General features: G+C 64.1%; 2 protein-coding genes across 3 annotated transcripts in view; one reads left to right on the top strand and one right to left on the bottom strand.

The window, feature by feature from the left end:
- Window positions 1–4,629: 4,629 nt before the first annotated feature.
- On the bottom strand, window positions 4,630–12,643 carry RIBC2 (RIB43A domain with coiled-coils 2). Its single transcript, XM_055142838.1, has 7 exons — window positions 12,466–12,643; window positions 11,541–11,622; window positions 9,822–10,166; window positions 7,486–7,604; window positions 6,653–6,880; window positions 6,257–6,423; window positions 4,630–5,852 (listed from the first exon to the last, which is right to left on the bottom strand). Exons 1-7 carry the CDS (start codon window positions 12,589–12,591, stop codon window positions 5,774–5,776), a joined length of 1,146 nt encoding a protein of 381 aa, XP_054998813.1. The 5' UTR covers window positions 12,592–12,643; the 3' UTR covers window positions 4,630–5,773.
- Window positions 12,644–12,784: 141 nt separating this feature from the next.
- Window positions 12,785–14,874, top strand: part of SMC1B (structural maintenance of chromosomes 1B) — a 50,682-nt gene continuing 48,592 nt past the window's right edge. For both annotated transcript variants that reach the window (XM_012933226.2, XM_004610569.2), the window contains exon 1: window positions 12,785–12,893. In XM_012933226.2, the coding sequence (XP_012788680.2) occupies window positions 12,785–12,893 (109 nt within the window). The remainder of the gene's footprint in view (window positions 12,894–14,874) is intronic.

Below are 14,874 nucleotides of genomic sequence, written 5' to 3'. Positions count from 1 at the left end.
GGGGAGGGGGGCGCTCCTGGTGGTCCTCCTCCAACTGGTGGGTGCAATGCCAGAGGCTGCAGTGCCAGGGTGTGGGGGGAGTGGTCCTGGGCCCCCAGGGCTGCACCCACGCAGGGACCCCCTCCCCCTCTCCCCGCCCCTCCTGTTGCAAACACCACACAGGGGCGAGGGGGCGTGAGGGGACTGGTTCCTCCCCCACCCCTGGGCTGAGGCCCCTCTCGGCCCTCCCCGGGGGCAAACAGACTTCGAATGTTTTCTTAATTTTTTAGAAAGTTTTTTTATTGAATCACCGTGAGGTGGAGCATTGCAGGACTGTTCATGATTGTGCTTCAGTCCCAGCCCCGTCCCCCCCCCCCCCGCCAGTGTCAGTCCTGCACCAGAGTCCCCAGGGTCCCTCCTGCCCTTCAAGCCACCCCCACCCCAGCCCGCTCATGGCAGACACCCCCTCCTCTCCCTCCCTCTCCCTCTCTCCTTTCCCTCCCTCTCCCCTCTCCCTCTCTCTTTCTCTGTCCTCTCTCTCCCTCCTCTCCTTCATTCTCTCCTCTCTCCCTCCCCCTCCCTCTCTCCCTCCCCCTCCCTCTCTCCCTCCCCCTCCCTCTCTCCCTCCCTCTCCCTCTTCCCCCCCTCTCCCTCTCTCCCTCCCTCTCCCTCCCTCTCCCTCTCTCTCTCCTCCTCTTTCTCCCCCTCTCTCTCTCATTTAGGCCTTACCATTTGCGTCACAGACGCTGACCGGTCATCACGTCTGTCCCTTTACCTGCCTTCATCACTCAGTTCCTGTCCCGCGTGACCATCTCCACCTGGTGTGTCACAAAGCTCCTCCCGAATGTTCTCGTGAACTTGCACAAACAAACTCACACTGTGTCGAGCACCCTGAGCGAGTCCCGGCCAGACCCGGACAGTCCTCAGACCCACAGTTCCCAGGAGGGCAGAGCAGGACCGTGGAGGGGAGACCCCCGGCCCGACTCACCTCCCAGGAACTCGTGTGCTGTGGCCGGGCCCCTCACGTGAACCAGCCCTGTGCCTGTGTCCCGCCCTCAGCCCCACGCCACAGACGAACCCTGGCACCGCGCCACCTGGATGCCCTTCGGTCAGCCCCGCCTGGGTCACAGCAAAGCGTTTCAGCTCACTGGGCCTCAGTTTCCCCACCATCCCCTGGGCCCGGGGCCTGCTGGGGGAATGCGGGGGCCGGGAGACAGGAAGGGGGGTGATCAGGTGTGTGTGGGGGGGCGGCTCCTGGCTCTGCAGGCAGTCGGGCACCGTGCCAAGACGCTCTGGGGGAACCACGCAGTCCTGGGCTCCAGCTCTGCCCACTGGGCTCTCCAGCCCCAGCAATGTTTTCTTGGTCCCGCTCACCTTTCCCGACGCCAGAGAAGGACTGAGAGCGTCAGCAGTGGGGGTGGTGCTGAGCGGCCACGGGGGCAGGTGGACAGTGACCGAGTGACCGGGCGGCTGGGCCTGTCCTTGGGCTCAGATGTGTGTGTGTGGGGGGGGGGGGGTCCCTGGGTATCTCTCGACAGCGGCACATTGGTGGTGCCCCCAGCTCGGCGCTCGGGGAGGGAGTTGACCCAGCTCAGCTTCTTCTGCTGGGGTCCGGAATGTTCCGGAATGTTCCACCGGAAACCCTGCGGGCTAGAGTCGAGTCTCTGGCACAGCTGTGTTGGGGGTGTTTTCTGGAACTTCTGGTCAGAAAACTGAAGAGACCCCCTAGCTGGCGGCACCTCCCTGGCCCCCGTGTCGGCTCAGCGGAAAGCCCGAGGGTGGCTGCGTGGGCCGGGCACATGAGTGGCTCTGCCGCCTGGACCCGGGGCCGGACACAGCTGTTGCTTGGTGCGGGGGAAGTGAGGCACGGAGCCCCCCAGGGCTGATTCCAACACGCTCCCCCCGTTACCCCTGGACACGGCCCCCGAGGGTGGATAAAGGGGGTGTCTTCTGGGGAACACACCCCCAGGGCCTCACGGGCACACATGGGGCCTTGGCAACTCCTGGCTCTGATGCCCAAAGGGGCTGACCTGGTCACCCCCACCCCGTGCCAGCGGCGAGACTGGAGGGAGCCCCCACCCCGCGCCCCACAGACAGCCGGCGCCACCTGCTGGTGACACACAGGCACACACAGCCCACAGGGTGCTCCCGGGAGCTGGTGGATCCGGGTGCTTGCCCTGCCCTGCTGTCCTGAAGGGGCGAGTGTGAGGGGTGTGTGTGTGTGTGTGTGTGTGTGTGTGTGTGTGTGTGTGTGTGTGTGTGTGTGTGTGTGTGTGCATGTGCGTGCAGAATGTGCACGTGTGTGCACACATGCGTTTCAGCAAGAGTGGGTGTGATCTGTGCATGTGTGTGAGAACATGTCCGTGTGTGTGTGTGTGTGTGTGTGTGTGTGTGAATGGTGAATGGGCGTGTGCTTTTTTGTGAGCATGTGTGTGATGCTTTGTCAGTCCATGGACTGTCTTGTGAGTTCAGAATGCACGTGAAATACTGGTGATGTACCAGGATCTCAGAGCACTGTTGTGGAAGCCGGAGCAATAGCACAGCGGGGAGGGCGTTTGCCTTGCACGCAGCCCACCAGGGTTCGATCACCAGCATCCCATAGGGTCCCTCGAGCACCGCCAGGAGTGATTCTTGAGTGCAGAGCCAGGAGGAACCCCTGAGCATCGCCGGGTGTGACCCAAAATGCAAAAAAAAAAAAAAAAAAAAACAAATGGAAGAAAATAGTAAAACTTCGAGTAGAAATGGAATAGCTGGGAGCTCAGAGCACTGTCGTGGTGGCCTATGTCCGTCTGTCCTTCTGCCCTGTGGCCCTCCCCTTGTCCCAGGAAAGCTGGGAGCTTTCCTCTCGGTGACTTCATCTGTTAAAAATGGGGACGGTCGTCCCGGCCTGTGAGCTGGGAGAGAGGAATGCTCGCAGGGCGGGCTCAGATAAGAGCCAGCGGGGTCCACTGTGAGGCGGTGGACAAAGCCCCAAGGCCAACACTCGCCTTGCACAAACAGACACAGCCCAGTTAAGCCGGGCCTGGGGGAGAGTGGAGGGCAGGGTGGCCCCCAGCAGGACGTGCTGGGCCGCAGGCCGCCCTCTGCAGTGACCTCTCTGAACCTCCTCTCCGAGTCTGTCAGTCACGACCTGGCCGCAAGGGGACCCCACAGGGCGGTTGCAAGGACCCCATTAAAGTTGGCCGATGCCTCCGTGGGGCCAGGGGCGGGGTGGGGGCTGGTGGCTGAGGCTGTGGTCTTTGAGGCGGGATGTGTTTCTGACGCGGCTGGTCCCGTCTCGAGGGCAGTGGGGGTCCCCAGGCAGGCGCAGGCGACGGGGAAGGTGACCCGGGTTTGCAGCTGGCACCCCCCGTCCCCAGCTCTGTGACCCGGGGCACACTGAGCTCCTCTGATATTCCGGGGAAGGCACAGCCCCAGCCTCCTGCCCTGCGCGCGGGCGGAAGCAGAGACATCTGGAAGCAGAAGGAATGTGCTGGAAGCTTCCGGAACGCTTCTAGAACCATCCAGGCCCGGGTGCCATGTTGGGATAGTGTACACCTAAGGACAGCCTGCTGCAACGGCCCCGCTGCAGCGCCAACATGCGGGCACACTGGGAGCTCGGGGGGCGGGGGGCGCCTGGGAAAGTCCTTCAACAAGTGCAGGACGGTCACTTCCCACGCTCTGGCCCAGGCCTTGCGCTTCAGAGAGTGTGCCTGCCTGCGAGCAGGGCGGTGGGGGTTCTGCAGGGGCTGGGGACAGCCTGCTTTCCGCTGCGGGGACAGCCCGTGTGACCGGCGGGCAGTGTGGACAGGGGTTGGCGCTCCCGAACTCACGTTCCCGGAGCCAACCCGGGGCCTCCGTCCTGCCCCCAGTTCCCGGCAGCCTTCACAGCCGCCGAGGGCCTGGCCCCGCCCGGTCACACGGTCCCCAGGGCCCGGGCTGCTCCCGGAGGGGCCGGCAGACGGGGGAGCCCGGGCCAGGAGACCCTCAAGGACCAGGACAGGCCTCTGGCCTTTGTGGAAACGCCCCTGAGCGAACGTGCCATGTGGCGTTCGTGCTTTGGCCCCCGCCTGGCCGAGGGGTCCTCTGGACGGAGCCGTGCCCCCAAGCTTGCTGCTGGGGGCTGCCCCGTAGGAGGGGCCAATCCGGACCCCAGACTCAGAGCTCGCGGGCAGGGCCCGGGGCTGGCGGGAGGCACAGGCCCCTCGCGCAGACCAGGAGTTAGTGGGCGGGACAGGAGACTGAGGCCAGGACGGCCCCCCAAGTCTGCACAAAACAGGGTTTGTCCATACGCCCCTGGGGCCACCGCAGGTCCCAGCACGCTCAGCCAGGGCAGACCCTCTCAGCGTGAGGCTTAGGGATGTATCTTTTTTACATACAGTGGTGCCTGGGGTCACTCCCAGAGTGACACGTGGTGCCGGGTCAGCCCCCCTCCCCCCCTGCCCCCAGCCGGCTTCTTTCACTTGGCAGAACGCGCATGTTCGGGGCTCTGTGTCCTTCTGACTCAACAGCCTGTTTCTCACACTGAAAAATAACCACCCTGTGGCCTGCTAGTGGCCGGGGCGGGGGGCGGGGGGTCCACAACTCATTTGGGCGGATTCAAATGATTTTGAATCTTTTAAACAAAATAAAACAAAAAAAAAAACTTTACTGAACTGTTCCATTGTTGGCGTGTCTCTGACAAGCAGCAGACAGCTGGGACCGGGAAACCTCCCGTGCAGGGAGAGAGAAAAGGGGGCCACGGACAGCCAGGCCTGGCTGCAGGCACGGCGGCGGACGCACAGGGCCTTCTGCTCCTCTGAGTCTGACTCTCGTGATAAAATAATGGAGCGATGCAAAAGAGAACACAACAAAACCTACTGGAGAGTGTGTGTGTGCGCATGCGTGTGTGCATGTGTGTGCATGTATGTACGTATGTGCATGTGTATGTGTATACGTATGCATGTGGGTATGTGTACATGCGTGTGTGCGTGTGAGCATGTATGTGTATGTATGCAAGTGTGTGTGCACATAAAGCTCTAAGGGCCTTCAGAGGAGAGAGACTAGGCCCCGCGCTGACCCCTGGTTCTGCCTCCTGGGGACTTGGGGGCTGGAACACCTAGATTCTCTTGTCAGACGGTGACCACAACATCCCAGTGAGGCCACAGCTGGCGCCCGGGTCTTGTCCAGCACCTGGGTCGCAGGGGGCACTTTCCACGTGGGCTTCCTTTCCCTGCGGCAGCTGGTGGGTGTCATGTGCTGCCCTTGCCAGCAGAGGGCGCCGAGCAAGTGCAGGCACGAAGGCGGTGGGACACCCCCCTTCCCCGCTAGTCTCAGGGTGACGCAAATTTGAGTCGGACGCTCACCACGGGCAGGGCTGCAGGCCCAGGAGTGTGGGTGGGGTTCAGGAGGTCATGTCCACAGTGGGAAACCAAACCCGACACCCTGGCACAAGGATGTGTGTGTGTGTGTGTGTGTGTGTCTGTGTGTGTGTGACTGTGTCCCCATGTGTGTCTACACCTCTGTGACTATGTCTGTATGTGCCTCTGTGTGTGTCTGTCTCTGTGTGTCTTTGAGTGTCAGTGTCTGTATTTCTGTGCATCTGTGTCTTTGCGTGTGTCTCTGTGTCTGTGTGTGACTGTGTCTCTGCCTATGTGTGACTGTGTGTCTGTGTGTTTGTGTATCCGTGAGTCTCTGTGTGCGTGTGACTGTGTCTGTGTGCGTTCGTTTCTATGTGTATGTCTGTGTGCGTGCACGAGTGTGGACGCAGTGTGGCATTCCCAAGCCGCCACCGGTCGCACACGTGGGTGACGGGGGTGGAAGGAGGCACGGCCTCTTATCGGCTCCGTGTATTGAACTGCGAGAAGTAGTCTTGGCTGTGGAGGTTCGTGGAAGCCTCCTTCATGGCCTTTTCCCTGCCGGCACAAGGAGAGGAACAGTCGGCGGCGGCGGCTGTCCCGAGCACCGGGATTCGCCCTCGGAGCCCTCCCCCTGCCCAGAGAGCATCTCTCCCTGCTGGCCTGGTGCCATGCCTCCTCCAGGAAGACGCCCTGATTCTGCCGGGCCCGAAAGGAAGGCAATCTCCCGGAGTTCCCTGGCCAGCATCTGCCCGAGTCCGCTGGTGGGGTGGGGTGGGGGTGCGGGGAGGGGGGCCGCCAGCGCCCCAGGACCCAGACCCCAGGGGAACTTGTCATCCACAGGTTGACTTCCCCATGCGGGGACTTCTCCCCTTTGCCACTTGAATGGTCAGGCCCGGCCCGCGGGGCAGGGGGCGCGCGCCCAGGGGCGGGAGTCAGGGTCGGGGGCGGGCGGGGCTCACCGGCGCTGGTGCTCCTCGGCCAGGCCCCGGTTGCTGCAGTCCAGCGCCCGGCGCGCCTCCCGCTGCCGCCGCTCCTGCTGCCGCTGCTCCAGCAGCGCGTCTCGCGCCTCCTGCACCCGCAGCCGGTCCCAGGCGCGCGCGCGCTGGCGCTCCTCCTCCTGCAGCCTCTGCCGGAGCGGGGGTCTCAGGGGACGCGGCCCCTGCCCTCACCCGACGCCCAGGCGCTGCGCGGGGCGGGACGCGCGGCCCGTAGGGTGCAGCCGCTCGGGCTCTGCCGGGCGCCCCTCCCCGGGACAGACACCCGTGGGCCCTGCCCCCCGCCGGGCGCCCCTCCCTGGGCCAGACACCCGTGGGCCCTGCCCCCCGCCGGGCGCCCCTCCCCGGGGGGCGCGGTACCAGCTTCTCCTGGATCTGCAGCTGCTGCAGGTCGCGCACATGCGCGCGCTCCGGGGCGCTCATGCCCTTCCAGCGGTTCAGCAGCAGCCGGCGCCGGCCCCCGGTGGTGGCCGCCTGCAGCGGGTTCTCGGTCAGCAGGTCCCAGTTCAGCAGGTGGCAAATCTCGGCCGCGTTGTCCTCCTCCTCCTGCCGCTTCTCCCGGGCCCTCCTGCTCGCCAGCTCAGCCACCTGCCCGTCGCCAGGGGCAGGAGCGCGCAGGGGTGAGCGCCAGGGCTTGGGGGGCACGTTCGAGCGAGCCGAGGCCTCCCCGGGATCTGGACGCTCACCCCCACCGGGAACCCCGCTGCCCTGGGTCCAGTGTTCACGGAGCCCTGCGCTGTCAGCCCTTGACAGACAGCACCCTTCACACACCCACGGGCGCACGGCCGCCAGTCGGAGGGCTGACCAGTGCCACATTCTCTCCCCGGAGCAGCGCCAGGAAGGAGTGACCCCTGGGCACTGCGGGGGGGGGGGCTCCCACCCCAGAATGACCACCCAGTGGGGGGGTGCCCTGCTCTCGCCACTCAGTGACCTCGGTTCTGACCCAGGACTGGGTGTAGGGGGCGAAACCGCAGGTCCAACCTGGGAGGGGTCGGGGGGTCTTTCTGTCCCAGGGGGGGCACCTGAGTCAACCTCAGCGTGGGGCTGGCAGAGCCCAGAGAACGGAGGTGTGGCCGGGAGCCCGTTCTTGGGCAAGGGGGGCCTCGCGCCGAGGGAAGAGCGGTGGGGTCCGGCAGAGGCAGCCCACCCTGCCCGGGGGACCGCTGTGGACCCCGCCCGGCCTGGCTCGGTACCTGGCTCTTGTTGAACTCCTTCACCGCCATGCAGATGGCCCTACTGGTGGCCCTCTCCTGCTCGTCCAGGAGCCTGGCGGTGGCCTCAAACTGCAGCTGGGTCTGCGCGTAGCGGTCCTCTGGAGGGGGGGAGCGAGGTCGTCACACGGGTGGGCCCCCGGCCCCCCCCCGGAACAGGGCCCACCGGCGGCAACCTCGGGGACACTCAGGTAAGGCCAGTGAGGCCATGGCAAGCGCTTCCGGGCTGAGGGTCGCAGCTACAGACCGGGCATGTCCACTGCGGGTGGACAGTGTCTGGGGACCAGGGGTGCTGTCTGCTGTGAGTGGAGACTGGTCACTGCGGGCGAAGGGTGTCTGCGGAAGATTGGGGACGCCTGCTGCGGGTAGGGACGGGTCACTGCGGGTGGAGGGCATCTGCGGAAGACTGGCGATGACAGCTGCGGGTGGGGGCTGTCCACTGCGGGTTCAGGGCGTCTGTGGACCACCAGTGGGGTCTGCTGTGGGTGGAAAATAACCACGGTGGGCGGAGGCTGTCTGCAGGCCATCAGGAGGGCCTGCGGTGGGTGGAGCCTGTCCACCGCGGGTGGAGGATGCCGGCGGATGATTGGTGCCCTCTGCCGTGGGCGGAGACTGTCCACGGCAGGTGGAGGGTGTCTGAGGACGAGGGGTGCCATGGCCTGCAAGTCAAGAGTGGCCACCGTGGGAGGGGGGTGTCTGCGGATGACCGGTGATGTCAGCTCCGGGTGGAGCCTGTCCACTGTCAGTGGAGGATGTCGGCGGACGGTTGGTGCTGTCTGCTGTGGGTACAGACTGACCACGGTGGGCTTGGGGTGTCTGAGGACAAGGGGTGCCGTCTGCTGCGGGCGGGGACTGTCCACGGCGGGTGACGGGTGTCTGCGGATGATTGGCGCTGTCTGCTGTGGGTGGAGCCTGTCCACGGTGGGTGGAGGGTGTCGGAGGGCCAGTGGCGCTGTCTGCTGTGGCCCCCGGCCTGAAGCGCTGTGCGGGACCCCTGCCATCTCTGATCTCTGGGGGTGTGGCCCCTACGTCCTCCCGGGGTCCAGTGGGAACCCAGAAATGGGCGCCATGGGAGCCGGGGGTGCTCCCCAGGGGAGGGTGTCCAGTAGGCGGGGCCGCGGGGGAGGCTCAGGGCACGGGGACGGGCTTGGGGCTCACAATGGCTCTGGGCAGAGGGGGCCTCTGTCCTGGTGGGGGCCACGCCCACCAGTGCTCCGGGGGCAGCACCAAGGCCAAGGCTGCGACACGGGCTAGGAGCTGGACACGGAAACCCCGAAGTCGTCCGGAACGGGGTGGGGCCTGGGGAGGGGCGCCAGGCACTGGACAGCCGGGGAGGCTCCGGTTCGAGTAACAAACACCGAGGAGGGGGATGGGGCAGGGAGGCTGTGCCCAGCTATAGGACATTTGAGCCCGGGCTGGGAGAAGAGGTGGGTGGTCATGAGGGCATCTGGAAAAACGCTTCCCTGTTGGGAGCAGGATCAGGAGATGTAAAGGCGGGGGGGGGGGGCGCTGGACAGAGGCCGTGGGCGGGCGCAGGGTGGGCGGCTCTGAGCTTCAACCCCAGTGAAACAAGAAGGTACTGGACGAGCCCCGGCTCCAGGATCATTCCGGCCGCTGGGCTGGGCGCAGGGGGAACCACCGGCGGTGCAGCGCCGCGAGGGAAACGCGCAGGGGCAGCCCGGGGGGTCGCTGGACATGAGCTGCCTCCCAGCTGGAACCAGAGTGACATCGGGGAGAAGAGGCAGGCGACCTTGGGGCGAGGGGCCTGGAGTTCTGACCAAGGGGGGTCGCCTTCCTGGACCGGTACCCCCCGCGCCCGCGGACTAGGCATCCAAGCCCGGAGCGGGGTCCACGGGCCCCTATAACCCAACCCCAAAACCCTAGGCGGGAGCGACACATCTGCAAAGGGGGTCGCCTGGGTCACGCCAGGGAAGGGGTCTGAGCTCAGGGCAGTGGCCCTCGGACGTTCGCTCCGAGCAAGCGGGGCCAGCGGGGCCAACGCCAGGCGACGCCCATACACTGACCGCAGCCCGGGCCGGGGACGCAGATTGGCTGATTTCCGTGGCGGCTGGGGGCGGAGTCGGGGCGGGGGGCGGGGCCTGCGAGAATCGGGGACGGTGATTGGGGGAGAGGCTAGCCGGGCGCAGGGAGTGGGCGGTGCGTGCGCGCCCCCCGTACGTGCGTGCACGTGCCCGGCGCGCTCCTGGGTATGCGCGCGCACTCCCGGGGCACAGCAGCGGCTGCAGCGCGCTCCCGTGCGTGCGTGTGCGCGCACGCGCGCGCGGGCCGGGAGCCAGGCCAGGGCTGTGCCCAGCTACCTGCGCGCTTCCGCAAGGCCCGCGCGTCGCGTCCTTCCCGTTGCTGCTGCAGGAGCCACTCCCGGTTCTGCTCCTCCTGGAACTTCTTCCTGGCGTGGGAGTTGAGGTCCTCGCCCATGAACTTCTGCATGCCCGAGGCGGTGTTGCGGGGGTCGTGATCCGACAGCCGGGCGGGCGGCTCTTTCTGGAGGGCCCGGGGGTCCGAGAGGTCAAACTCGCGGCGCGTTTCGGGGCGCTGGCAGTTCTGCCGGAACTTGCAGATGGCTTGGCAGACGTTCTTCTTGTCTGTCTTCTCCCGGTTTTCTAACATGCACAGGATCTTGTCGTTGTGCTTCATCTCTGCGGCTGGAAGAGCGATAACATAGCCCTGCACTTGAGCTTCCACGGCAAAAGTAAACCTGAACTCACTTCTAAAACTAGCTTTTGGGGGGCCCGGAGTGATAGTACAGCGGGGAGGGCGTTGGCCTTGCACCCGGCCGACCCGGTTTGGCCCTCACATCCCATAGGGTCCCCAGAGCACCGCCGGGAGTGATTCCCGAGTGCAGAGCCAGGAGTAACCCCTGAGCATCGCTGGGGGTAGCCCCCAAACCAACAGAAATAAAAATTAACTCTTGGGGGCTCAGACAGAGAGGATGGGAGTTAAGGTGGCTGCCTGGCATGCGGCTGGTCTTGGTCCCATCCCCAGCACCACATATGGTCCCCAGAGCACTGAGGTTCCGAGCACAGAGCCAAGAGTAAGCCCTGAGCACCGCCGGGTATGGCCCAAAACTAACGTCCTTCATTAAGGAAAAAAAACTTATTTGGAAATCAGTTTGTCAATATCTAAAGAAACTCAAAATATGCATACACAGGGCCCCCCAGTTCTGCTTGCTGATAGCCCCTGCCCCTGTACGTGACGATGCAGAGCCCGGATATTCTCTGCAGAGCTCCCATCCTGCTTCTTTAGATTTAAAAATTCTTATGGCGGGGCCAGAGCAATAGTGCACCAGGCAGGGCACGTTCCTTCCTTGCATGTGGCTTGGCTGGGTCTGCACCTTGACCCAGACACCCCATATGGTCTCTGGAGTACCACCAGGAGTAATCCCTGAGTGCAGGGCCGAGAGGAACCTCTGAGGATTTCCAGGTGTGACCCAAATATTATCATGGTACACTTTTGTCTCCTACACGCTTGGGAATGACGAGAAAGAGGAAGAAGATGAGGTGGGAAAAGCTTCAGCTATCGCTATAGACGTTTATTCAAGTAAGTTAGGGGCAGGAGGGAGCTCAAGGGGCTGTGTGCAGCCTTGGGGGCAGGAAGCCTAGGCTGGTTCCCAGCTCCACAACGTCCCCAGAGCATGCTGGGATTGACCCATTTACCCAGGGCCAGGAGGAGCCCTGAGCACCCTGCCTGTGACCCCAGAACCAAAATACTTAAAGCCAATTTGGCAAAATCTTTACATCCAATTTTGTTCAGGGTAGGTGTTGTCCTGAACATCCTTGCAGATGATGAGTTTAAGATGGTGTTTAGCTCCTGGACCACACCTGGCTGTGCTCAGGGCTGCCTCCTGGCTCTGCAGTAAGGAATCGCTCCTGGCCCTGCTTGTGGGGCCATACAGGGTCCTGGGGGTGACCCGGGGTCGGCTCTGGGCAAAGTACCATCCCTCAGCACCAAAGAGGCTTAATTCCAGAAGACACCGAGGGGCACGCAGCCCTGACCCCCTGGACAGGCACTGGGCTCACCGAAGATTTCATCTCTAGCCTTCTCAGTCGCCTCTCGAATCTTCTGGTCTCGAACCTGAATGTCCCACGCAGCTGGGTCTCCCTGGGAATGGAGGGTGGGGGTGAGGGGCCATCACTGCGTCCAGGTCATCATCAGTCCCAAGGAGCGATCTTAGATATGCCTCCTGCCTCTGCCCATCCTTATGCCGCTCCTTTGAGCAACCTCTTCAGCCAGCATCCACGCATCCCATCCCTTTCTCTTCCTCAACAATACCCCTTGGGGCTCTGCAGGGGCAGAGAGGGGCACCCCAGTGCTCCTGCAGCTCTGGCCACACACGCTCTAATGTGACCGCTTGTGGACGCCTGCCTCTGCCAGCACTGTCAGGTCCAGGATCCTCGGGGTCCAGCTGGCCCCAGCCGTGCCCCCAAGGGGAACCTGCGGGCAGTGGCCCGGAAGTCTGCAAGGAGCAGGCCTGGCTTACCAGGGCTGCGCTCGACAGACCTAATCTGAGAAGTGAGTTCCGAAGATCGTTTGGTCCGGGAGCTAGAACCCGGAGTAGCGAGCCAGAGGCATGCGCTGGGTCGAGTGTGCGCCCCTCGGGTACGAAGGGCACAGCTGTCCCTGGGGAAGGCCTGAAATTCCTTGCAGATCCTGAGTTTTAGAGGGTGTGTCCTTATTCCACTGTTGTTGTTTCGCTTCTCGACCACACCTGGCGGTGTGCGGGGCTGCCTGCTGGTCCCCGGGGCTTGGGGACCACCCAGGGTCCTGGGGGCGACAGACGGCTGCTCCCTCTAACGCTCGCCTCTCCAGGCGGCTCCCCCACTCCCCGTGGCAAGACCCAGTTCGCCCCCGGCCCGGTGCGGGTCCCTCCCACCTGCGCTGAGCCCGAGGGGGCTGGACCCGGTCCGTGCCCGCCCGGCCGCGCCCCTGCGGCGGGGGCCTCACCCCGATGAGCCTGGCCCGGGCGTTGAAGATCCGGGCCTGGCGCAGCAGCTCCGCGTGCCGCCGCCGGGACAGCGCCAGGAAGTGCTTCTGGTCCTTGGGCAGCAGCAGGGTCACGCCGGGATCCATGACCCCGGCCCCCGGGGGCCCCAAGGAAGCCGGGTGCCGCCGCCGCAGCCGCCGCCGCCGCCGCCGTCGTGTAAACACCCCGGTTGCTAGGCAACGGCGCGCCGCCGAGCTCTCGCGAGACGCCCGCGCAGCCCCTTCCCGCGCTTTTCCCGCCGGCGCGTGAGGCGGCGGCCGGGGCGAGGCGCGCACGGCCATGGGCCGGCTGGAGCTGCTGCTCGTGGACAACTTCAAGTCGTGGCGCGGCCGCCAGGTCATCGGGCCCTTCCGCAGGTTCACCTGCATCATCGGCCCCAACGGCTCGGGTAACCCCCAGGACCCCCGGGCCCCGCGGCCCCCGCGGCCCCGGTTCCGGCGGGGAACGCGCCCCCCCCCGCACCCCGAACATTCTTGATCGAGGCCGAGCCCGAGGGAGCGTCCCCAGCCCAGCGCCCCCTCACCGGGGAGCGTCCCCCGACGGGGGTCGCGCCGCCACCAGCCTTTGCCCCCCTCGTCTGAACTTCCGGTCACCGCTGACCACGGAGCGGCCGGGGACTGTCCCCGCTTCTGACCGAACTTCCGGTCACCACTAGCCCCGACGCGGCTGGGGACTGTCCCCGCTTCTGACAACTTCCGGTCACGACTGGCCGCAAAGCGGCTGGGACTGTCCCTGCTTCTGACAACTTCCGGTCACGACAGTCCCAGCTCAGACCAAACTTCCGGTCACGACTGGCCCCGACGCGGCTGGGGACTGTCCCCGCTTCTGACCGAACTTCCGGTCACGACTGGCCCCGACGCGGCTGGGGACTGTCCCCGCTTCTGACCAAAGTTCCGGTCACGACTGGCCCCGACACGGCTGGGGACTGCCCCGCTTCTGACCGAACTTCCGGTCACGACTGGCCCCTACGCGGCTGGGGACTGTCCCCGCTTCTGACCAAATTTCCAGTCACGACTGGCCCCGACACGGCTGGGGACTGCCCCCGCTTCTGACCGAACTTCCGGTCACGACTGACCACGACGCGGCCCGGGCCAGGCTGGTCAGGGGCGCCCACCCGCCGCCGCGTGACCTTAGGCGCCGCCCGGGCCCGAGGAGGGCGGGGGGTGGCCACGTCCTCTGCTCGGCCCTCACGGGCTGCGGCCAGGGCCAGAAGCGTTAGGCGCGCGGCGGCCACTCGCGCGGGACCCCCGAGCAGAAGCTCTCCCCCCCGGCGGTGTGCCTGCCCACGCTGAGGCCAGGGTGCCCGGGGTCGCGCGGAGGGCAGCTGCCCAGTGTCCCGTGGCCGTGCCCGACTCGGGGTGGACCGGGCGTTTGGGAGTGAACTCCAGGGCTGGAGCCGCAGCCCAGCGGGGAGGGCGTTTGCCCCGCATGCAGCCGACCCGGGTTCGATCCCGGCACCCCCAAGGGTCCCCCAAGCAACGCCAGGAGGAACCCCTGAGCATCACCGGGTGTGGCCCAAAAAGTGGAAGAAAAAAAAAAGAATTTCCGACCTGAGCCAATAGAATGTATTTTTTTTTTTTTTTTGCTTTTTGGGTCATACCCGGCGATGCACAGGGGTCATTCCTGGCTCTGCACTCAGGAATTACTCCTGGTGGTGCTCAGGGGACCATATGGGATGCTGGGAATCGAACCCGGGTCGGCTGCGCGCAAGGCAGACGCCCTCCCCGCTGTGCTATCGCTCCAGCCCCATAGAATGTATTTTTTAAATTTGAGAATGTGCGCATTGCGCCTAACCAGCTGTCTTGGAAGCATTGAGGAAGTGTCTTTCCATTGCCTCCCGCCCCTCTGGAGACCCCCAGTGCCTGGAGGCCCAGCCCCCCGCCTGCGAGCCACTGGTCACAGAGCCGCTGACCACAGAACCACAGAAAGCCAGGCAGGAATTGTTTCAGCATTACCTTCAGTGTCCTCCCTCCTTAACAAGAATTTCTCCTTCACCAAATTTTCCTAAACTGTTCATTTAGAAAATGAACATTCAAAAAAAATTCAAAAAAAAATTTTTTTTTGGCTTTGCAGAGCTTGAAGTCAGTATTTATCCATCACTAATTTAATGTATCTCTCCACTTAGATGCTTATTGTTATTGGAGCATTGTTTTTCTGTTCTTTCGGTATTGCTGGCTTAGTCATTTAGACTGTTAAACCAAAGTATAATTTACTATTCTGATCATTTTGGGCACACTTAATTTTGTTGGACATACTTTTATGATTTCTCTCGTTACAATCTGCCACAACTTGACATTTTTTCAGTGACTCTAATTTTGTTGGGTTTTTCTGTGGCGCCAAAAAACAAAAAGTGTCTCATTTTAAGTGGC

Source organism: Sorex araneus, chromosome 6 (genome assembly GCF_027595985.1).
Source record: "Sorex araneus isolate mSorAra2 chromosome 6, mSorAra2.pri, whole genome shotgun sequence".
In the NCBI taxonomy this organism is placed as follows: Eukaryota; Metazoa; Chordata; class Mammalia; order Eulipotyphla; family Soricidae; genus Sorex; species Sorex araneus.
This window is presented reverse-complemented; position numbering and strand designations above follow the sequence as displayed.